The 24,153-nt window shown below is 39.4% G+C and overlaps 3 protein-coding genes across 5 annotated transcripts; 2 read left to right on the plus strand and 1 right to left on the minus strand.

Moving 5' to 3' along the window:
* Positions 1-1,070: 1,070 nt before the first annotated feature.
* Positions 1,071-1,780, minus strand: LOC121597239 (glycine-rich RNA-binding protein-like). Its single transcript, XM_041922848.1, has 2 exons — positions 1,387-1,780; positions 1,071-1,280 (listed from the first exon to the last, which is right to left on the minus strand). Exons 1-2 carry the CDS (start codon positions 1,644-1,646, stop codon positions 1,163-1,165), a joined length of 378 nt encoding a protein of 125 aa, XP_041778782.1. The 5' UTR covers positions 1,647-1,780; the 3' UTR covers positions 1,071-1,162.
* On the plus strand, positions 1,278-14,686 carry LOC121597237. 3 transcript variants are annotated; one of them, XM_041922845.1, is made up of 4 exons: positions 1,278-1,354; positions 13,272-13,684; positions 13,747-13,879; positions 14,037-14,686. In XM_041922845.1, exons 2-4 carry the CDS (start codon positions 13,313-13,315, stop codon positions 14,087-14,089), a joined length of 558 nt encoding a protein of 185 aa, XP_041778779.1. In that variant the 5' UTR covers positions 1,278-1,354; positions 13,272-13,312; the 3' UTR covers positions 14,090-14,686. The 3 variants fall into 3 exon arrangements, with proteins under 3 accessions (XP_041778779.1, XP_041778778.1, XP_041778780.1); XM_041922844.1 differs by lacking the exon at positions 1,278-1,354 and adding an exon at positions 2,021-2,131; XM_041922846.1 differs by lacking the exon at positions 1,278-1,354 and adding an exon at positions 3,073-3,318.
* Positions 14,687-20,628: 5,942 nt separating this feature from the next.
* On the plus strand, positions 20,629-22,115 carry LOC121597238. The gene is made up of 3 exons (XM_041922847.1): positions 20,629-21,107; positions 21,170-21,302; positions 21,466-22,115. The coding sequence occupies exons 1-3, from the start codon at positions 20,676-20,678 to the stop codon at positions 21,516-21,518; spliced, it is 618 nt and encodes a 205-aa protein (XP_041778781.1). The 5' UTR covers positions 20,629-20,675; the 3' UTR covers positions 21,519-22,115.
* The last annotated feature ends 2,038 nt before the right edge of the window (positions 22,116-24,153 follow it).

Consider the following 24,153-nt stretch of genomic DNA (forward strand, 5'->3'; position numbering starts at 1 on the left):
GCTATCTCCGCAGCTTCTACTGTGTGGAGCCTGGTTCCATGCTATTTGTAACGACATTTTTGTTATTGCTTGTAACTTCATTTCTTTCGCATATTTCAGTAAGTTTTGTGTTATTTTTGCTTTCAGAGTTTGTTATTTTAAAAGTTATGATCAATGTGTCGAAATCACCCCACACCAGGTGTCGATGTTACCCGCACTCCAGTCTTGATGCAACAAAAAACACACTTTTTTTTAATTTTTATCAAAATGTTATCATAATAAATCGAGGAATCGTAGTTTCTCGTAAGATGGTAGATAATGAATCAAAACAGCTTTTTAGATGTTTATTAGTAAGTTTACATTGCAAACGTATTGTAATCAGGGTAAAAACCTAAAGGAGTCGACACTACTCCCAGTTCCCCTATTACATATTGCTGCTAATGTTATTATTCAATTTAAAAATAAATTTATTTGTATTGATTAAAAAGCAAACTAAGATAACTGGCTAATCATCTTTCTTATTTCCCTTCCTTGTTGTTTCAATTTCTCAAGGATAAGCAACTGTTATTCTTTCTGTACAGTACAATACGAGCGTTTCTATCTTGTGTAAAACCCCAGCAGCAGAGAGTTGTTAATGCGTAATTATTGGCATAATCATCCGCAAACGCCTTGAAGCGATCATGTTATTAAGCTTTGTTAAATAGATAGCTACTGTTTTTTTTATATACGATATATTCATCCTTCGTTTAATGTTACGATTAGCCATTATTGTAGCTTTTTCAGTATTTTTATTGATAAAGATGTTTGCTATGTTTATGAGTTGTATATTAATGTTTGACTTTTGCCCTTTTTTTATTTATTTATCTTTTTGTTGTTATTTTATTTAAAATTAGTACACATGACGCACAGTCGGAGAGAGTTTGAGATAAATAGGTAGCGAACTGTATACGTATATACAAAGAAACCATCATTGCAAAGACGACACATTGAGAAAGGATGAAAAGAAACCGTATCCTTTGTATGTGGTCCTAAAGGTCAAGCAATTTCTCAACATTTTCACCGGCCACTGGTTGAATGAAAAATGCACTTAATTTTGTTATGCCATATCACAATCGTTCTTTATTAAGTTTCTTTTTTTATTTTTTGTTATTTTACACTTTACAGCTCATACAGCGCTGGATGCTCAGTGGAATCCACCCCGACGATATCCTCCATATCCACCACGGAAGCCGCCATAACCGCCGTACCCACCCCGGTAGCCACCGTATCCTCCTCTGTATCCTCCGAAGCCACCACCGTAGCTGCAATGCAAACAAAAACACCGAAAGCAGTATGAATAAGCAACAGCCCAATGGAACGTGGAACCGCTGATGGGGTAAGTGTTTTTAAAACGGGTGGTGGACTTACCCGCCATAGCCTCCGTAGCCGCCGCCATATCGATGGTGCCGCTTCTCCCGTGCCATTTCGCCCATCGAATCCATCTCAGGCTGATCGTAAACCGCAACCATATCCTCCAGCGTTTGCGGCTGCTGCTCGTGCATCATCGGATCGTCCACCAGCATCACCATCATCGCGTCACCGTGCTGCTGCATTCCGTCGTCCATTGGGGCGGCTCTGGCCACAGCCACCACTGCCACCAACAGCAAACCACACACGAATAGCTTCATTCTTTCACCTTGTTTCACACAGAATCTCACTGCACACTGTACGTACACTGCTGGCTTTCCTTTCCGCTAGCGAGCTCTCTGGCGCGTCCGTTGTCGTTCTAGATCGGTTTGTGTGTGTGTTTTGTCGGGAACATCCGAGCCGTATTTATATGAGCGCGATCAATGCGCCCGCGATCAACCCTTCCGCCCGCCCCCCGAAGGGACGTGCGGGGATTTTTGCGGCTGCGGCGGCGCACAGCAAGAACATTTTGTGTGGCGTGTGCCCCGCCGTATCGTTTGTCATCGTCGCACGACGCAGTTCTTCCTGCTTGGCAGGGTGTCCTAAACCCCCCCCCCCCCCTCCCAATTCCTCCCTTCTCCAAGGGGCACACACTGAGAAACGGCAGCTTCTCGAACGTCGTATCGTTAGTAGAATCTCACCTGGGTCTCGCCTGGGATGGTACGCGCCGGGACAGGTTGGGTGGGTGCGTTGGTGTTGGAAGTGCGTAAGTTCTCCGATGTCTCATTAGCCCGCCAGCGCTCATATAAGTGTGTGTGTGTGTATGTGTGCTGCGGTGCATGTTTTCCGGCTTAGCGAAAAGGGCAGCAGCAGCAGCAGCACCATCGATGCCGAAAGGAAAGAGCTCACCGTTACGTTAGACGACGAACCTGTTATTATTGTTGTTTTTAATCGTATGAACTGCGGAAACTGAACTACTTGTTGCTTTTGTTTTCGGTTTTGTTCCTTTTTTTTTGTTTGCTTGCTCTCCCTCATAATTTGTTTACTCCGCGTTGATCTGCGTGATTCTCAATCACTGTGGACGCCACTATCCGGTCGTTTGCCTTCGGTGGAAGGTGGGGCAATTTTGTGAATGATTTTGAACGCGGAGCCGCAGGCCCAGTGAACCGTTCGAAGATCTTTGTTTATCGGTGGAGGTCGGTTGGGCTCGTTTAACAGGTCCTAAGCAATAGGGTTTTCCGAAATCTTCACCTTGTTTACCGCATAATGAACACACCACACAGAGGGGCGAGAGTGGTGGGAGTGGTGGTCGAGTCGAGCGATAGTTATGTATGGTGCGGTGTGACCAGTCAAGGGCGGTAAATAGTCCAATGTCAACAATGATGAGGCAAACTGGCTTGATTGATCTTTTCATGATACTGTGTCATGATGATTCATCATTGTTACTGATGCGTCTACTATGACGCCAAATCTATCGGAGCCACGTATATTATAGGACAAATTTCGAGTAACAATGACCTAACCAATGAAATTCTTTGAATCATTTGTACATTTCTCTTTTCACTCTGTGCAAAAGCAAAATCTTTCTTTGTAATGTGAAATTATAATGGTCAATCGCATTTCAATGACAGCAAATCGTAGTAGGCCACTTGTGGATTTCGTGGAGGTTTTCGAGGTTTTGGTAAATTTTTCACAAACCGCGTTGCTCGCGTTTAGCGACGTTACGATCGAAGTTAGCCATACTTTCGTGGCAAAAGCTATGACAGATTGCTAGAAGCAACGAGTCGTCCCAAAAGGATTTGTAAATCATTTTTAAATGCATCTTTGCTGTTACAATGTCCCAGTAACAGTCGGTTATTATCGAATTTGAGATATTCATAGCAGTTGATCCCGTAGTCGAGTGCAATTACAGTCAGTTGTGGTAGGTTCGGCCGCGCTTCTCAAACCGTTTCGGTGAGTCAATGCGCGGAGCGTCAAATTCGTCGCGTATCGGTTACGTCAACCCGTTCACACTTACGCAAAGTTCGAAAGAAGTACTTGCTAAGTCAGCGGAATAGCGGACTGGATCGACCTTGCGCGTCGAGTTGATGACCGAGGCGGAATCGGACACCGTGGGCGAAGTTGGGTGGAACTAGTGCAAACGTGCACTTTACTTCGATGAGGATAATGCTGATCGGTCAACTGACTGAACAGCTGATAACCAAAAGTGGTTATCTTTTCCTTATGCACCAGAACACGAGTGATCTACGTGTCTATGGAAGGTGAACTGACTTCGCCATCAATTCAAGCTTTATTTATAACAAAGATAGTGTGAAATTTGTGACACACTTGGCAACCAGATGTTTGTCAAATGTGAGCTTTCGTTTGGTTTTCCGGTTTTGGTTTTTTTACAGGGGTTTCTTAAATTATACCTAGCGTGCCTGTGTTTTATCAACTATCCGTGCATTGTGAATGCGGCAAACGTTTTCCTGTTTATGCCTGGGTTTTACGGGTTTTACGGTTTTTATTGTTTATATGTGGCACGTTTTCCTTATTTATGTTCTGGGGTAAAACACAAGAACGTTTACGCTTCTGGTGTTTAACGTTTCTTTCCTGGCTGCTGGCTATGCGCTTACGCTTCTGGTGGTTACGTCTTTTTACCTGGCTTTTGACAATGCTAAGTTAGATGTGACCTACTGTTAGCAGTAAATCTGCTACACAGTATTCAATAGTGAACGCTTTTAGTTGAACGCTGTATAGTTGGCTGAAAGTTCATTAAAGAAGCATGCGTTTGTATAGAAAATCCGATATTTGAAAAATTCATAAAAAAAACTTATTAGCCGCGTTTCGACGAAACGATTTCTGCTTGCAAACTCCTGTTAAAATCACCGTTTCCCATGCAATGGAAAATCAAACAGAGCTGGGCAAATCTTATTCATGCAATTTTTGTCGATGGCAAGAATCTCTACTTGTAATCTTTTAATAGGTGCAAAGAAAACTGTGTATTTTGTTATTTAAACTTTTTTTGGATGCCTGCACTTGAGAGAAGATTCTTTTAAAGTTTTTAGTGATTTTCGTATTGTAAAAACATGTGTTGATGTGTTGACCAGAATCGTGTCATGGAAACGCAAAACTATTCGCGTTTCTTTTTTTGACTGTGGAAGGGGAAAGATTCGCCATTAAACGATCGTTCCGTGAAGAGTTATCTATTGCCTATTGAAAAAAAAATCATTTTGGCAAAAAACTTGCCAACTAAAAAGCACATAGGGTAACTGTACTAGTATTGGGCAGGTTAATTCAGCAGCAGCTCGTACACTTACAGTTTTTATTATTTTTCATGAAAGTGACATTATTTTGAACGATAAACTATCGTATTATGTTCTGCTATTTTTTATTTTCCAATTTAAATGTATTTTTTAGAGATATTCGTACTTAGTGTAGGCAAACCATTTTTTTTTATATTTAATAAATGATTTTTTATCACCCAAAATATTCAAAAAGAACCAGAACAATTACCAACTTGCTTTTACATAACGTTTTTCAAAACCATTAACCTTGATTTATGGCATTTTTCTGATACTCTAAAATTTCCGCAGCTCAATGAGTTGCGGATTTTTTGCCATACAAAGCGGAACGATCGAATTTTTGTAGCATAGTTCATTTTGCTCGTGAGTGTCATGGTATACCAGTTTTCAAAAAAACCAGTAAATGAACACCTTGGCGGCGAAATGAGTGTCAAATGACACCAAAATGACAGCCGGATCGATCGAATTTTTTCGATCGAAAAATTGTGCTGAGGCCGATTGTTTTTCTCTCAAGTCATTGGATTATGCATAGTGAAATTGGTGATATTTGATACAAGAAATGTGGTTTTATGTGTGTTTTTATACGTATTTTAGTGTTCTTCTGGTCAACTTTTTAATGATTAATTATGTTCACGATTGCCCGGAGTAAGTTTTAAAAAATATTACTGGGGATCTTTATTTGCGAACTGCTAAACTAAGACTAAAGCTAACTTCTGGATTCGGTGGTATTTAGCTAGGCTGGTGTTTTCGGTGCTGCCAGATTTGCCGGTCACGTTGTCGTCCACGTTTATGATGATCATGTTGCCTCGGTCCGTCAGAACATACGACACCACACCTGGTCGTGGGAACCTGCTTCCAGTGGAGTTCCGTTGGAACCTGACTCCGCGCGTGGAGTAACATCGATGGCTCGCTTGCGACCGTTTTCTTACTCAGCACCTGTATCATAGAGCGTAGCGCATGTGTACATATCTCCTCCCTCCTTAAACGTCGGGCGTCCTCGATCGACTTACCGACGTTTGCAGTGGGATGATGTTGTGAATAGCTTCGGTAGACATTTTCTTCTTTGCATGTTTGGTTTTGTGTTTGTAGATGCAAAATGCAGTTATAAGAAAGCCTGTTAGAACAACAATTAATATCCCTCCTGCAATTGTATGCGTGCGTAAGCGGAGTGTTATTGTATGGAGTTGATGTATGTTACTAATATGCGTTGTGTGTAGATCTTGTATACTTGGCTTGTTTAGAATTAATTCTGTTTTGCTGCCAGTTAAGGGTAGGAAGTAGTCTTCTTGGTCTAACACATCAATATGCGCAGTAAATGTGCTATTTAAGATTTTTACGGTGCAATTGCCGGTTTCAATTAGTGTGGGTACTGCTATTATTTGGCTGTTTGAACGTGAATCAATGACTGACACGCCAAAGGTGGTATCGATTAGAATGACTCCTGGTTTCATTTCTCGTATTATCGTATGCTCGGAGCTCGTGGTGGTGGTACATTTAAATGGATGATTTCTGATGATATTTGAGATACACTCGTCGTTTAGCGGTTGTGGGTTGTTGAATGAAATCGTGCACTCTTCGTTAACATTGAAAATGGTGTTTTTATGCTTGGCTACAAATTTTACATCCGTCTCTTCTTCTATATCTTCTAGCAGTTGTACAATGTTATCAATGTTCAGGATAAGATTTACTTGTTCTATTTGAGTTTTTACGACTTTTATCTGATTATTCATTTGATTTTCGATTTTTTTTAGAGTTTGTGTAATTTTGTTCACTGATTTTTCTATTTCAGAATTAATTCTAACTTGAGCGTTAATGTTGGATATGGTTTTGTTTTCTGACTGTTCTAAATTCTGAATGTTCTAAGTGTTTTCTGATCTGCGATTTCCTGCGATTATTTTTATAATTGTTCTTAAACCATTTATTATGCCTCTCTTTTGTTTTCTAGGTCTTATATTTCCTAATTTTTTTATAAGCTGATAGGATTTTGTAGTCTAAGGTTTCTTTAAGATGGTTGGTTAGGCTAATATTATTGGCTAAATTCTGAATATAGTTAAGGTTAGTCTCTATAAATTGTTGCTGTTATAAGTTTTGAATTTGTTAAAACTATTATGAGGAAATGAATCATTCCAAATTTCAATTTTAGTTTTTTATAATATTCAGCTGTGATTTCCGTAAGGATGAGAAAGAATTTAAATGGTATGTTAGGTTTTTCGTTTCCTTTTCAATTTTGATTTGTGAATTTTTCTTCCATTTCGGTCTAAAATATTTGTAACTAGGTTATCGAAAACTTTCGTTTCACGATACCTTTCTTCGTGTTTTAAATTATATCTTTTCCTTTCGAAGATCGTGTCATTGTCTTTAAATAGTTCTGGTTCTTCTCGTGTTTTGTTTAATTTTTCTATGTATTTGGATTTTTTTTTCTTTTTGTTTTGTGGCATACACTCTATAAAGTTCCTCTTTTTGTTTAATTCTTTCTTGAAGGTCCTCAGGGATAGGATCTTCGTTTTTGAAGCCGAAAAATAGTTCTTTAGGGGTTATGTTTGTTTGAGAATGTATAGAATCATTGTAGATTGAGACTACCAAATTAATTTTTGAAGTATTTGATAAATTTTTTGTTGAATCTCGTAGTGAGATTATGTTGTGCAATTCTCTTATTGTTCTATGGACAATTTCTATTGTTCCATTTGAAGAGGATTGACCAACACTTAATGTATAATGGAATTCTACATTATTTTCTTCAAGAAATTGTTTGATTGTGGTGGATTTAAACGATCATTATTGGTCCATCACAAGCAAACAAGGTCTTCCAACGTTAGCGAAGAATTGAGTTAGTGCTTTTAGTATATGTATAGCGTTTCTTGATTGTAAAGGAATCGCCATGGTTAGTCTTGAGAACTTATCGCAAAGGGTTAGAAAATGTTTATCACTAATTATAAAGATGTCCATATGAACGATTTCCAAAGGTTTTTTAGGAGTGGCAGTAATTTGATATTTTTGTTTTTATGGGCGTCTTTCATATTTAGCTTTTGACATATTTTGCAAATGTTAATAAATTTAGTAATTTTAGTTTTCATGTTTGGAAAATAATATTTTCCAGCAATATGTAGCTTGGTCTCAATAATTCCTCTATGGTTTGCATTATGTTGTCGTTCAATAATCAAATCCTGGTCAATTTCATCATCTACATCTTCTAAAATTGTTTTTGTCCAAAATAGTTTGATCGATTTTGCGCGAGAGAAATAGTTTTTGTAAATAATTTGTAAGTTTTGTAAGATTTTTTCGCTGCAACAAATGCCAGTAACACATTTGGGAGATGCATATTCTTTGATTATGTTGATCAACATAGCTGGTCCAAAAAGGGGTGTTTTTATTGTTATTCTATGATAATTTCCGAAAAGTGTAATTGCTTCTCGAGAATCATTATTATTTTCTTTTAGTATTATTTGATTTCTAAATTCATTTAGTGGGTTTTCAGTTGCTGGGATGAATTCGTCATCATTAGTATCTGCTGAGTGTTGCGTCATAGTGTCAGTATTGTTAGAGGCAGTATTTGCATTTAATTCGGATGTTAAAGCAGGGTTTTCCGTTATGCGGGATAGTGCATCTGCATTTCCATTAAGAGTACCTTTTTTATACTTAATTTCAAATTCGAATTCTTCCAAGGCCAGTTTCCAATGAAGAAGTCTTCTATTTAAATCATTTTTCTGTCTTAGCCAAACAAGAGGTTTGTGGTCAGTTCTTATTTCAAAAACTGTTCCGAAAATGTACGGTCGGAAATGCTTGGTTGCCCAAACAATGGCGAGTAGCTCTTTTTCGGTAGCTGAATAGTTGCACTCTGTTTCGTTAAGCGTTCTAGAAGCGTAAGCGCTTGGGTGTTCCTTACCATCTTCGAATTTTTGTGAAAGTACAGCGCCAAGGGCGAAATCACTTGCGTCTGTTTCTAAAATGAATTTTCTGCTAAAATCAGGATATTTTAAAATTGGATCAGTAGTGAGCATTTGTTTACAATCGTTGAAACAATTTATAAATTCGTCATTATGTGTTATTTTAGAACCTTTCTTAAGACATTTTGTGAGGGGTTTGGTCAGTTTTGAATTTTCTTTTATGAATTTTCTGTAATAACCAAGGATTCCTAAGAAGCCTTTAATGTGGGTTGTTGTTTTTGGTATGGGCCAATGCAATATTTTTTCTATTTTGTTTAAATTGGATTACGATGTGTCCTAAGAATTCACACTCTTTTCTTAAAAATTCACATTTGTCTAATTGAACCTTTAAATTTGATTCAATTAATTTTTTCAACACTTTATTCAAATTGTCCAAATGTTGTTGGAGTGATTTACCAAAAATAATAATATCATCTAGATATACGAGACAGTTTCTTCCTACAAGGCCACCTAAAATATTATTCATGGCTCGTTGAAAAGTAGCAGGTGCGTTTTTTCAAGCCAAAGGGCATTCGTATAAACTCGAAGTGTCCTTTTTCTGTGCTAAAAGCTGTTTTTGGTCTATCCTTTTTATCAACTTCAATTTGATGAAAGCCGGATTTAAGTCAAGTGTAGTGAAGTACATGCTTCTACCTAACTTGTCCACAATTTCTTCTATATTGGGAATAGGGTATCGATCATCGATCGTTTTTTCATTCAATTTTCTATAGTCAACCACGATGCGCCATTTCTCCTTTCCACTTGCATCTGATTTTTTAGGGACTATCCAGATTGGGGATGTCCATGGGGATATAGAATGTTGGATAATACCGTCAGCAATCATTTCTTCGATTTGCCTATTCACTTCTGCTTTATGAATATTGGGGTATCTATAAGTTTTTGTGTGAATGGGTCTTCTTCTTCTTCTTTGGCTCAACAACCGATGCCGGTCAAGGCCTGCCAACACACTTGTGGGGTTGCCAACACACTTGTGGGGTTGGCTTTCAGTGACTTATTGATTTCCCCCCATAGCAGGATAGTCAGTCCTACGTATGGCGGCACGGTCTATTTGGGGTTTGAACCCATGACGGGCATGTTGTTAAGTCGTACGAGTTGACGACTGTACCATGAGACCGGCTAAATGTGTGAATGGGTATATCGTCTTTAATTTTTATTCGATGTCTAATAGCGGTGGTGCATGAAAGTTTTTCTTTTTCTTGATGGATGATGCCTAGATTTTGTTTAAGAATTTCGAAAAGTTTATGTTTTTCTTCTTTGTTTAAATGATCGGTGCGAATTAAATTTTCGAGATTTGCTATGTAATTTTGTGGATGATCATTATATGGGTGTGTGCTCATATGATTTATTTCGATCATTTTGTCTAATTCATATGTTTTTGCTGGTTTAGTCCAATGAAATGTTAATGTGTCGCCGTAATTCCAGGCAAGAACTTTAGCATATCCTTGTTTTGCTTTATAAACGCCTGAAGGAATTATTGCATCTTTTATTTGAAAGTCTTTCGGAAGAAAAATGTTTCCTTTTGTTTGAGAAACAGGAAGCTTTATAATTTGAGAATTATTAGCATTTAATGTAATTGAAGGGGGTTCTAATGTTCTTATTTCTAAGTCGGTTGTACGATCTGGTAGAATAAGTTTATGATTTTTTGTATCAATTAGTGTTTCCATATCGGAGAGTGATTCGTATCCGAGTATTCCGTCAAAATAATTATAACATTTGAAAAGGTAAAATTTTTATTTTTTATCTAGAATGGTTATGAATGTGCATTCTTGTGATTTGAACCTACCATTTTTATTTTTTATGGTGATTGTTTCGCATTTCACTCTTTGAGTTAGTGGAACTAATTCTGGATTTAAAAAGTTTTTGTTCGCTCCGCTGTCTACTAAAAGTTTGATGTTTGAGTCATTTAATTTTGTTGTGTAAAAGGGTAGTCCGTTAATTACGTTTAACTCGGTGGGTTTAAGTTTGCAGTAATTTGAAAATTTACATCTTCTTCATTATCGGTTTCTTCGTCTGAATCGGATTCTTCTGATATTGTTTTTCCGTCATCTTCTTCGGCTGTATGCGAGAAAATTTTGTTTCTCATATTGGACCGTAAGGATTGATCGACGTCCATGGGAACAATTTTTGTACGATCTGAAGATGGTTTCATGTTATTGAATGGTCTATTTTCAAGGTGTTTAGGTTGTGAAAATGTATTATCCCTTTTTACATTTTTATCGACATTAGGATGATTTTCGAACCCATTATTGGTGTTCGATTTAGTTCTTTCGGCGTTTTGGAATCTGCATAGAAAGGCATAAGCTGATTCCAAGTCTTCTGGTTGTGCGGTTTGTGCATATCCAAAATATATTTTGCTCAGACCATTTATGAACGCAGCGAGGCATTCTTGTTCTAAAAACAGGTTAATTGCCTCCCAATGTGAAGCGTATACCGTATTCTGTCTTGCTACTGATTTCATATTGATCAAAATTTCTTTTGTTTTTCTATAGTGAAGGCTCAAAGATTCGTTTTGTTTTAGGTTCCACAGTTGTGTTTGATACGTTGCGATGTTGTTTCGATCGCCATAAACGTTCTGCAAAATATCTGCGACTTCATCAAAAGTAGAAGGGTTTCCGTTCACACAAATAGTGTCACGTGCTTTGCCCTCTATCTTATTAATTACGGTCTGTTCGTAGACACAGAATATTTCTGGTGCCACATTGTTTTTGAAGAGGTCTAGTGTTTTTTTAACTGTTGTTAACCAACCGATTAACTGTTTTTTGTTTCCGTCGAATCCGGGAATGACCCTAATTGGATCCGGGATGCGAAAATAGTCAGCACTGCGACTCGAGGTCGTTGGCTGTTGTTGTTGTTGGAAGCGTTGTAAACTATCGTTTTCCGCTTGGAGCGTGTTAACGCGTTCCTCTAACAAGCGCATAGATTCAATCAGTGCGTGTATATTTTGTTCCATTTTCACTGGTACTTTCTTGTCCCTAGTGAATTTCAAAGAACGAACTTTTGGGAAAGGGGTATATTTTGGCATTCAATGATAAAATTTTTTGTTGCCTACCGCCTTTTTATTACAAGAGTGGGGGAACTTATGCTTTAGGATGTAACTCACCTTTTTTATCCACGTGTCGGGAAATTAGGGTTTTCCGTTACCTGTCCTTTGCTTTGTCCTTCCTTTTCTTCTTTGGTCGCTCGTTGTCCACGGATTGGGTCAGCGATTGTCCTTCCTTTTCTTCTTTGGTCACTCGTTGTCCACGGGTTAGGTCAGCGATTGTCCTGCGTTGATTAGTTTACCCAGTAACGCTGGCTGGGGAGTCTTGCCGCTAGCTTTTGTTCGAAGGTTCTCTTCCAATTCTAAATAGTTGAAACTAACCGTTCGTGCACTTGTTCTTACACTTTATGAAATAATGAATACACAGATTTATTTCCGTTATTTCACTGCACTGTACTTGAATACTTGTCACTGAACGTGAATTGGGCCTAGCCGACTGCGCCAATTATTTATTTATTTATTTATTTATTTATTTAATTAAATTGTCCGCCAAAGGCTTAACAATATGTGCTTAAAAACTAAGGGGAGGAAGGAATGTGCGGGTTAACGAATTATGGAGTGGGAAGGGTGATAGTGTTGCGAAGGAGGGAGCGGAAACGGGGGGGTGGGATATGGTAGTCGAAGAGATCGGAGTGGTCATTGAAGGTGGCTAACGCTCGTAGGAGTGGGTCATTTTGGCCGTAACGGGTTCGGCGAAATTCAATGTAGAGGGAGCTCTCGGGCGTAAGGGTCGAGACGGAACATAAAGGGGTATACGCGACAGGAGAGATGGGGAATCAAGGTCAGAGGAGAGAAGATTGGCAACAAAAAGGGACTGGATGATAGAATGTCTGGCTTGGATAGGTTCCAGACTAAGCAGGCGACAACGGACATGATATGGAGGAATAGAAGACTGATTGGGAAGGAAGCGACGAATGGCAATACGGGTAAATTTGCGTTGGACTTTCTCTAGCCTAGCCATGGCAATTATGTTCACGATTGCCCGAATAAGTTTTAAAAAATATTACTGAAAAAAATATCATAGCGCGTAGCGCATGTGTACATATCTGATTATTCAGCAAAATCAAAAGTATGTTATTGTTTCATGTTTCGGCAGGAGCCCACAGCATTGATCTGTCAAAAATCAACATTCCTGTGTACCTATACCTATGTATACTTTACCTTCTTGAATAAAAAAAGAGTCAACATGTTCGTTCCCGACATCAAACCCCTAGTGCAGTGGTTTTAAACCGGTTGAAAACCGCTGCCCTAGTGGAAAGTGGATGGTGATTCGATATGATACGATGATAGCGATTTCGATGTGAAATATTACTCTTTGGTGGATTCTGATATTCTGTAACAAATATCAAACAAAATCCATAAACTGTGCATTTAGCTATTACGTCGTTAAAAATGTCTCGTTTTGATTTATGTAAAAAATATGGAGTATTGGCACTTGTAATTGGTGCCTACTTCGATCTCCAGGGTGGCCACTCAACCGGGAAAACCGGAAAACCGGGAATTAGCCGGGAATTTTATTTTTCCGGGAAAAAAAAACCGGGAAAACCGGGAAATTATCATAAACTTTTGTCATCACTGTTTACCATCGTACTAATCGTACTAATCGATGAGGAACGTTTATGCGTTTATTTTTTCCAGTGTCCTCTTCGATTGATTGTCTGACTGCCCGGTTTGAAACCATGGAGGAGCGGATTGGGTCGTTGGAGCGGGAGGTTAAACTAAGTAACCTTAAGCTATCCCGAATAGAAGAAAAATTGGACGAGCTATTGTCGATGTTGATCGAATGCCGTTCCGCATCGGGTTGTCGAGCAGCACCCGATGCGGAACGGCATTCGGCAAATGAAGATGAGGTACAGGAGCAGGTGCCGCAGCCGAGCAGCAAAGAGACCAATGCGATAGAGGAAACGGAAAAGGATAAGGATGACGAGCAGGAACGTCATGAGGAGCATGAGGCAGTGCCAGAAATCCCGGTTCTGCCAGTAAGAACCGTGACTGCATTTTTAACATTGGACCATAGCTGTGCCAGAAAGGAAGCGTTTGTACAGCAAATGGTAAGAGTAAACGTGGGAAGATGACCATTAACCGGAGGAGTTAACCGATTTGTATCTTTCAGGCGGAAAAATTACAACAGAATGTGGTCGCATCGCAAAAGAGAGACCGGAACGTCAGACGAGTAATGGAGGCGCTCGTCACGTACAACGTTCTATGCCAATTTAGTTGGTCTGGAAGAGATGCCATCACTGACTGTACGTATTTAAGCGCATTGTCGTCTATCTATATCTCTCTCTCTCTCTCTCTCTCTCTCTCTCTCTCTCTCTCTCTCTCTCTCTCTCTCTCTTTCGCTCGCAAAATCCAAATCTAATCTAAATTTTCTTTCTTTTCGCTCTCTTTTCTCTTCACTAGCCTCTTCCTCAAGTACAGGTTTGCAGACCTGTCTGGCATTATCGCTCTGCTAGTCAAAGCCCTCAGTTTTGGGCTTAATGCAGAGCAGACGGAGCAGGAGCGATCATCCATTGTCAACAGTGTTCGCAATGCCGTGAAACATTCATCGCAAAACAAGAAGCGATTATGCCAGACACGAAATGAATGAAAGCTCCTGTAGGGGGGTGGACGTCGTACGTGACGAGCGTCTCCATCACTCGGCTCACGTTCCGGGCTCTCGTTTGCGATGCGACCACCTCCTGTTGTAATTCTTGACGCTGCCTCATGCTCATGATGTTCCTGCTCGTCATCCTGATCCTCTTCCGTTTCCTCTATCGCGTTGTGCTCTTCGCTGCTCAGCTGCGGCACATGCTCCTGAACCTCATCTTCATTCGCCGAATGCCGTTCCGCATCGGGTTGTCGAGCAGCTACTGTTTGTTCGATTAACATCGACAATAGCCGTGTCTGCTCGTCCTATGTTTGCTCCATTCTGGATAGCCGCGGGTGAGACAATCTGCTCGCCCGATAGCCCTATTGCAACCTTGCACCTCGGTACACACTTAGCACCGTATACCAGCATACGCGCACCGTAATAAACAAATCCAGAATCCTCTTTTGTATGCATTCAATTCAAGTTTTGTTTCCAGTTGCGTCCGCTAGCTGAATTAGAAATAAATGTGCAATATATCACACGCACGTTTGCTTAGATCGTGTGTCTTTTTAATACCCCCAACAGCAGAGCCGATCGCAAAGATGCCAATGCCAATGGTTGTGTTGTCTCTCAAGTAGCGAGATCGAAAATGCATGGACTTTGTAGCCGCAGCGGATGAAAATGTACGCATCAGTTCAATTCACTTTCATCAATTTGAATATCACTTTTTGACAGGATAGGTGAAGACTTTTGCAGAAAAAAGCTTTCTGGAGGCTAGACGAATACACAAAACACTCTTAAAATCTCCATTCAGAAACAGAAGCGATAAAAATCAGCCTTCTAAATTCATACACCTTGGGATAAGCCCACCTGTATATTATACCCACTTAGATAGCTGCTCGAAAACTGCGATACAATGCAAACAGCTGACAGGTTGAATTTTTAGCCAACGAACTTAAAACCAAAGTGGGTAGAAAGGAGGTGTCGTCATGTAGAACAATTGGGCATCGAGGCTTTAGAAAAAAGCACAAAACCAGGATTCGACGGCAGTTGTCCATGCGACGAATGCTGCTGGTATTTGGATATGATATATGAATTGTTTTCGTTTAATAAACATTTTTTTAGCATTAAAATTTTGCATCCACAATCCATAAATCGGCATTTTACACGTTATAATGCAGCTGCTGCCTGTAAACAAATATCGACGGCTGTTGTCAAACTGAATCTCAAAATGGCAACATGCCAAACGCTAAGAAGACACCTCCTCTATATTCCACCTTGCTTAAAACGGAATGGACCCCTTTGACAGATTAAATGTCAAATCTGTACAATTTGCTTCCAGTTCGGTATAAATTGCATTTTTGCTAACAAATTGAAACCGCTAAAAGCCAGAAATATTAGAATTTTCTGCACGAATTATATCAAATAAACGATAAAGTGTATAAAAGTATTAATATAAATCAAAAACTGCGTGTAATAAATAGTATCAAAAAACGTGAAATTCGACTTAGGCGGCTTTATTCGACTCAAAATTACAGGGTTTTCGAGGATTATATAGACTTGTTCAGCGAGTTGTAGATTCGTTCAGGTATATAATAGACTCTTTCAGCGAGATATAGAATTGTTCGGAAGTAGGCGTAGACATGTTCAGCGATTCTGTAGAGCTGTCATTTGTTTTGTTTACACACTGTGCCGCAGGGTTCAATTTTTCATTCTTTAAAGTCCTAAAAGTAGTTAATAATCATTACCCAAGCTGTTTAATACATAAATTAGTTGAAAAAAGCTTATTTTTTCGAAAAAAGTTTGTTTACCTCCTGATGAGAATGATCCAACTTGCAGTCCAAGGGGTACGAAAGTGACAGCTCTACAGTATAACCGAAAATGTCTACGCCTACTTCCGAACAATTCTATATCTCGCTGAAAGAGTCTATTATATGCCTGAACGAATCTACAACTCGCTGAACATGTCTATATAATCCTCGAAAACCCTGTAAGAAACCCCTGAAATCTCCTGCATCTATTCGTGAGGTGCATCATCAGCGTCGTGCGAGTAACAGTGGCAGTAATGTATGGCTGCTGTTTTACAGGAAATTCGTTCTCCGCAGATTTTTATGTTTTCTTCAGTGGCTGGTTGGTCCATGACTTCTGTTTACCCTTTTTTAAGGTTGTGTGATGACATCTGTTAATCAATCATTGATAGCAGATGAAAATATCTTTGCCACGTGGTAAAGTCTTTACATGTTAGTGTCATGATGGTACAAAGCAATATTCGTAAAGCCTTTTTTGTAGTTTTTTCATCAGTTGTTTGCTCATACAAAACTTCCAAAAATATAAAGAATGTATAAAGAATGTTTATATCGCTTAAGATCTATAGTAGCCAAGTTAGATCCACAAACGAGCGCACGATTGAAAATTTGTTTGTACAAATTTGATAGATATCATGCCAAAAAATGGTTCTCAAATGCGTTGTCACACCTCCAGATTGGATATTATATTGTTCAATTATTCACTAATAACTTTTATCCAGTTTTAATGACAAGTATCCAGCCAAAGGGCATTCGTATAAACTCGAAGTGTCCTTTTTCTGTGCTAAAAGCTGTTTTTGGTCTATTCTTTTTATCAACTTCAATTTGATGAAAGCCGGATTTTAAGTCAAGTGTAGTGAAGTACATGCTTCTACCTAACTTGTCCACAATTTCTTCTATATTGGGAATAGGGTATCGATCATCGATCGTTTTTTCATTCAATTTTCTATAGTCAACAACGATGCGCCATTTCTCCTTTCCACTTGCATCTGATTTTTTAGGGACTATCCAGATTGGGGATGTCCATGGGGATATAGAATGTTGGATAATACCGTCAGCAATCATTTCTTCAATTTGCCTATTCACTTCTGCTTTATGAATATTGGGGTATCTATAAGTTTTTGTGTGAATGGGTATATCGTCTTTAGTTTTTACTCGATGTCTAATAGCGGTGGTGCATGAAAGTTTTTCTTTTTCTTGATGGATGATGCCTAGATTTTGTTTAAGAATTTCGAAAAGTTTATGTTTTTCTTCTTTGTTTAAATGATCGGTGCGAATTAAATTTTCGAGATTTGCTATGTAATTTTGTGGATGATCATTATATGGGTGTGTGCTCATATGATTTATTTCGATCATTTTGTCTAATTCATATGTTTTTGCTGGTTTAGTCCAATGAAATGTTAATGTTTCGCCGTAATTCCAGGCAAGAACTTTAGCATATCCTTGTTTTGCTTTATAAACGCCTGAAGGAATTATTGCATCTTTTATTTGAAAGTCTTTCGGAAGAAAAATGTTTCCTTTTGTTTGAGAAACAGGAAGCTTTATAATTTGAGAATTATTAGCTTTTAATGTAATTGAAGGGGGTTCTAATGTTCTTATTTCTAAGTCGATTGTACGATCTGGTAGAATAAGTTTATGATTTTTTGTATCAATTAGTGTTTCCATATCGGAGAGTGATTCGTATCCGAGTATTCCGTCAAAATAATTATGACATTTGAAAAGGTAAAATTTTAATTTTTTATCTAGAATGGTTATGAATGTGCATTCTTGTGATTTGAACCTACCATTTTTATTTTTTATGGTGATTGTTTCGCATTTCACTCTTTGAGTTAGTGGAACTAATTCTGGATTTAAAAAGTTTTTGTTCGCTCCGCTGTCTACTAAAAGTTTGATGTTTGAGTCATTTAATTTTGTTGTGTAAAAGGGTAGTCCGTTAATTACGTTTAACTCGGTGGGTTTAAGTTTGCAGTAATTTGAAAATTTACATCTTCTTCATTATCGGTTTCTTCGTCTGAATCGGATTCTTCTGATATTGTTTTTCCGTCATCTTCTTCGGCTGTATGCGAGAAAATTTTGTTTCTCATATTGGACCGTAAGGATTGATCGACGTCCATGGGAACAATTTTTGTACGATCTGAAGATGGTTTCATGTTATTGAATGGTCTATTTTCAAGGTGTTTAGGTTGTGAAAATGTATTATCCCTTTTACATTTTTATCGACATTAGGATGATTTTCGAACCCATTATTGGTGTTCGATTTAGTTCTTTCGGCGTTTTGGAATCTGCATAGAAAGGCATAAGCTGATTCCAAGTCTTCTGGTTGTGCGGTTTGTGCATATCCAAAATATATTTTGCTCAGACCATTTATGAACGCAGCGAGGCATTCTTGTTCTAAAAACAGGTTAATTGCCTCCCAATGTGAAGCGTATACCGTATTCTGTCTTGCTACTGATTTCATATTGATCAAAATTTCTTTTGTTTTTCTATAGTGAAGGCTCAAAGATTCGTTTTGTTTTAGGTTCCACAGTTGTGTTTGATACGTTGCGATGTTGTTTCGATCGCCATAAACGTTCTGCAAAATATCTGCGACTTCATCAAAAGTAGAAGGGTTTCCGTTCACACAAATAGTGTCACGTGCTTTGCCCTCTATCTTATTAATTACGGTCTGTTCGTAGACACAGAATATTTCTGGTGCCACATTGTTTTTGAAGAGGTCTAGTGTTTTTTTAACTGTTGTTAACCAACCGATTAACTGTTTTTTGTTTCCGTCGAATCCGGGAATGACCCTAATTGGATCCGGGATGCGAAAATAGTCAGCACTGCGACTCGAGGTCGTTGGCTGTTGTTGTTGTTGGAAGCGTTGTAAACTATCGTTTTCCGCTTGGAGCGTGTTAACGCGTTCCTCTAACAAGCGCATAGATTCAATCAGTGCGTGTATATTTTGTTCCATTTTCACTGGTACTTTCTTGTCCCTAGTGAATTTCAAAGAACGAACTTTTGGGAAAGGGGTATATTTTGGCATTCAATGATAAATTTTTTTTGTTGCCTACCGCCTTTTTATTATAAGAGTGGGGGGGAACTTATGCTTTAGGATGTAACTCACCTTTTTTATCCACGTGTCGGGAAATTAGGGTTTTCCGTTACCTGTCCTTTGCTTTGTCCTTACTTTTCTTCTTTGGTCGCTCGTTGTCCACGGATTGGGTCAGCGATTGTCCTTCCTTTTCTTCTTTGGTCACTCGTTGTCCACGGGTTGGGTCAGCGATTGTCCTGCGTTGATTAGTTTACCCAGTAACGCTGGCTGGGGAGTCTTGCCGCTAGCTTTTGTTCGAAGGTTCTCTTCCAATTCTAAATAGTTGAAACCAACCGTTCGTGCACTTGTTCTTACACTTTATGAAATAATGAATACACAGATTTATTTCCGTTATTTCACTGCACTGTACTTGAATACTTGTCACTGAACGTGAATTGGGCCTAGCCGACTGCGCCAATTATTTATTTATTTATTTATTTATTTATTTAATTAAATTGTCCGCCAAAGGCTTAACAATATGTTGCTTAAAAACTAAGGGGAGGAAGGAATGTGCGGGTTAACGAATTATGGAGTGGGAAGGGTGATAGTGTTGCGAAGGAGGGAGCGGAAACGGGGGGGTGGGATATGGTAGTCGAAGAGATCGGAGTGGTCATTGAAGGTGGCTAACGCTCGTAGGAGTGGGTCATTTTGGCCGTAACGGGTTCGGCGAAATTCAATGTAGAGGGGAGCTCTCGGGCGTAAGGGTCGAGACGGAACATAAAGGGGTATACGCGACAGGAGAGATGGGGAATCAAGGTCAGAGGAGAGAAGATTGGCAACAAAAAGGGACTGGATGATAGAATGTCTGGCTTGGATAGGTTCCAGACTAAGCAGGCGACAACGGACATGATATGGAGGAATAGAAGACTGATTGGGAAGGAAGCGACGAATGGCAATACGGGTAAATTTGCGTTGGACTTTCTCTAGCCTAGCCATGGCAATTATGTTCACGATTGCCCGGAATAAGTTTTAAAAAATATTACTGAAAAAAATATCATAGCGCGTAGCGCATGTGTACATATCTGATTATTCAGCAAAATCAAAAGTATGTTATTGTTTCATGTTTCGGCAGGAGCCCACAGCATTGATCTGTCAAAAATCAACATTCCCTGTGTACCTATACCTATGTATACTTTACCTTCTTGAATAAAAAAAGAGTCAACATGTTCGTTCCCGACATCAAACCCCTAGTGCAGTGGTTTTAAACCGGTTGAAAACCGCTGCCCTAGTGGAAAGTGGATGGTGATTCGATATGATACGATGATAGCGATTTCGATGTGAAATATTACTCTTTGGTGGATTCTGATATTCTGTAACAAATATCAAACAAAATCCATAAACTGTGCATTTAGCTATTACGTCGTTAAAAATGTCTCGTTTTGATTTATGTAAAAAATATGGAGTATTGGCACTTGTAATTGGTGCCTACTTCGATCTCCAGGGTGGCCACTCAACCGGGAAAACCGGGAAAACCGGGAATTAGCCGGGAATTTTATTTTTCCGGGAAAAAAACCCGGAAAACCGGGAAATTATCATAAACTTTTGTCATCACTGTTTACCATCGTACTAATCGTACTAATCGATGAGGAACGTTTATGCGTTTATTTTTTCCAGTGTCCTCTTCGATTGATTGTCTGACTGCCCGGTTTGAAACCATGGAGGAGCGGATTGGGTCGTTGGAGCGGGAGGTTAAACTAAGTAACCTTAAGCTATCCCGAATAGAAGAAAAATTGGACGAGCTATTGTCGATGTTGATCGAATGCCGTTCCGCATCGGGTTGTCGAGCAGCACCCGATGCGGAACGGCATTCGGCAAATGAAGATGAGGTACAGGAGCAGGTGCCGCAGCCGAGCAGCAAAGAGACCAATGCGATAGAGGAAACGGAAAAGGATAAGGATGACGAGCAGGAACGTCATGAGGAGCATGAGGCAGTGCCAGAAATCCCGGTTCTGCCAGTAAGAACCGTGACTGCATTTTTAACATTGGACCATAGCTGTGCCAGAAAGGAAGCGTTTGTACAGCAAATGGTAAGAGTAAACGTGGGAAGATGACCATTAACCGGAGGAGTTAACCGATTTGTATCTTTCAGGCGGAAAAATTACAACAGAATGTGGTCGCATCGCAAAAGAGAGACCGGAACGTCAGACGAGTAATGGAGGCGCTCGTCACGTACAACGTTCTATGCCAATTTAGTTGGTCTGGAAGAGATGCCATCACTGACTGTACGTATTTAAGCGCATTGTCGTCTATCTATATCTCTCTCTCTCTCTCTCTCTCTCTCTCTCTCTCTCTCTCTCTCTCTCTCTCTCTCTCTCTCTCTTTCGCTCGCAAAATCCAAATCTAATCTAAATTTTCTTTCTTTTCGCTCTCTTTTCTCTTCACTAGCCTCTTCCTCAAGTACAGGTTTGCAGACCTGTCTGGCATTATCGCTCTGCTAGTCAAAGCCCTCAGTTTTGGGCTTAATGCAGAGCAGACGGAGCAGGAGCGATCATCCATTGTCAACAGTGTTCGCAATGCCGTGAAACATTCATCGCAAAACAAGAAGCGATTATGCCAGACACGAAATGAATGAAAGCTCCTGTAGGGGGGTGGACGTCGTACGTGACGAGCGTCTCCATCACTCGGCTCACGTTCCGGGCTCTCGTTTGCGATGCGACCACCTCCTGTTGTAATTCTTGACGCTGCCTCATGCTCATGATGTTCCTGCTCGTCATCCTGATCCTCTTCCGTTTCCTCTATCGCGTTGTGCTCTTCGCTGCTCAGCTGCGGCACATGCTCCTGAACCTCATCTTCATTCGCCGAATGCCGTTCCGCATCGGGTTGTCGAGCAGCTACTGTTTGTTCGATTAACATCGACAATAGCCGTGTCTGCTCGTCCTATGTTTGCTCCATTCTGGATAGCCGCGGGTGAGACAATCTGCTCGCCCGATAGCCCTATTGCAACCTTGCACCTCGGTACACACTTAGCACCGTATACCAGCATACGCGCACCGTAATAAACAAATCCAGAATCCTCTTTTGTATGCATTCAATTCAAGTTTTGTTTCCAGTTGCGTCCGCTAGCTGAATTAGAAATAAATGTGCAATATATCACACGCACGTTTGCTTAGATCGTGTGTCTTTTAATACCCCCAACAGCAGAGCCGATCGCAAAGATGCCAATGCCAATGGTTGTGTTGTCTCTCAAGTAGCGAGATCGAAAATGCATGGACTTTGTAGCCGCAGCGGATGAAAATGTACGCATCAGTTCAATTCACTTTCATCAATTTGAATATCACTTTTTGACAGGATAGGTGAAGACTTTTGCAGAAAAAAGCTTTCTGGAGGCTAGACGAATACACAAAACACTCTTAAAATCTCCATTCAGAAACAGAAGCGATAAAAATCAGCCTTCTAAATTCATACACCTTGGGATAAGCCCACCTGTATATTATACCCACTTAGATAGCTGCTCGAAAACTGCGATACAATGCAAACAGCTGACAGGTTGAATTTTTAGCCAACGAACTTAAAACCAAAGTGGGTAGAAAGGAGGTGTCGTCATGTAGAACAATTGGGCATCGAGGCTTTAGAAAAAAGCACAAAACCAGGATTCGACGGCAGTTGTCCAATGCGACGAATGCTGCTGGTATTTGGATATGATATATGAATTGTTTTCGTTTAATAAACATTTTTTTAGCATTAAAATTTTGCATCCACAATCCATAAATCGGCATTTTACACGTTATAATGCAGCTGCTGCCTGTAAACAAATATCGACGGCTGTTGTCAAACTGAATCTCAAAATGGCAACATGCCAAACGCTAAGAAGACACCTCCTCTATATTCCACCTTGCTTAAAACGGAATGGACCCCTTTGACAGATTAAATGTCAAATCTGTACAATTTGCTTCCAGTTCGGTATAAATTGCATTTTTGCTAACAAATTGAAACCGCTAAAAGCCAGAAATATTAGAATTTTCTGCACGAATTATATCAAATAAACGATAAAGTGTATAAAAGTATTAATATAAATCAAAAACTGCGTGTAATAAATAGTATCAAAAAACGTGAAATTCGACTTAGGCGGCTTTATTCGACTCAAAATTACAGGGTTTTCGAGGATTATATAGACTTGTTCAGCGAGTTGTAGATTCGTTCAGGTATATAATAGACTCTTTCAGCGAGATATAGAATTGTTCGGAAGTAGGCGTAGACATGTTCAGCGATTCTGTAGAGCTGTCATTTGTTTTGTTTACACACTGTGCCGCAGGGTTCAATTTTTCATTCTTTAAAGTCCTAAAAGTAGTTAATAATCATTACCCAAGCTGTTTAATACATAAATTAGTTGAAAAAAGCTTATTTTTTCGAAAAAAGTTTGTTTACCTCCTGATGAGAATGATCCAACTTGCAGTCCAAGGGGTACGAAAGTGACAGCTCTACAGTATAACCGAAAATGTCTACGCCTACTTCCGAACAATTCTATATCTCGCTGAAAGAGTCTATTATATGCCTGAACGAATCTACAACTCGCTGAACATGTCTATATAATCCTCGAAAACCCTGTAAGAAACCCCCTGAAATCTCCTGCATCTATTCGTGAGGTGCATCATCAGCGTCGTGCGAGTAACAGTGGCAGTAATGTATGGCTGCTGTTTTACAGGAAATTCGTTCTCCGCAGATTTTTATGTTTTCTTCAGTGGCTGGTTGGTCCATGACTTCTGTTTACCCTTTTTTAAGGTTGTGTGATGACATCTGTTAATCAATCATTGATAGCAGATGAAAATATCTTTGCCACGTGGTAAAGTCTTTACATGTTAGTGTCATGATGGTACAAAGCAATATTCGTAAAGCCTTTTTTGTAGTTTTTTCATCAGTTGTTTGCTCATACAAAACTTCCAAAAATATAAAGAATGTATAAAGAATGTTTATATCGCTTAAGATCTATAGTAGCCAAGTTAGATCCACAAACGAGCGCACGATTGAAAATTTGTTTGTACAAATTTGATAGATATCATGCCAAAAAATGGTTCTCAAATGCGTTGTCACACCTCCAGATTGGATATTATAGTGTTCAATTATTCACTAATAACT

The sequence above is a fragment of the Anopheles merus genome, chromosome 3R (genome assembly GCF_017562075.2).
Source record: "Anopheles merus strain MAF chromosome 3R, AmerM5.1, whole genome shotgun sequence".
In the NCBI taxonomy this organism is placed as follows: Eukaryota; Metazoa; Arthropoda; class Insecta; order Diptera; family Culicidae; genus Anopheles; species Anopheles merus.

Coding starts and splice junctions, on each gene's coding strand:
- LOC121597239 (XM_041922848.1), bottom strand. CDS start 1,646: ATGAAGCTATTCGTGTGTGGTTTGCTGTTGGTGGCAGTGGTGGCTGTG. Junction 1,281..1,386: donor GGCTACGGAGGCTATGGCGG/GTAAGTCCACCA, acceptor TTTGCATTGCAG/CTACGGTGGTGGCTTCGGAG.
- LOC121597237 (XM_041922844.1), top strand. CDS start 2,083: ATGGTACGCGCCGGGACAGGTTGGGTGGGTGCGTTGGTGTTGGAAGTG. Junction 2,132..13,271: donor TGCGTTGGTGTTGGAAGTGC/GTAAGTTCTCCG, acceptor TATTTTTTCCAG/TGTCCTCTTCGATTGATTGT. Junction 13,685..13,746: donor AAGCGTTTGTACAGCAAATG/GTAAGAGTAAAC, acceptor TGTATCTTTCAG/GCGGAAAAATTACAACAGAA.
- LOC121597238 (XM_041922847.1), top strand. CDS start 20,676: ATGCGTTTATTTTTTCCAGTGTCCTCTTCGATTGATTGTCTGACTGCC. Junction 21,108..21,169: donor AAGCGTTTGTACAGCAAATG/GTAAGAGTAAAC, acceptor TGTATCTTTCAG/GCGGAAAAATTACAACAGAA. Junction 21,303..21,465: donor AAGAGATGCCATCACTGACT/GTACGTATTTAA, acceptor TCTCTTCACTAG/CCTCTTCCTCAAGTACAGGT.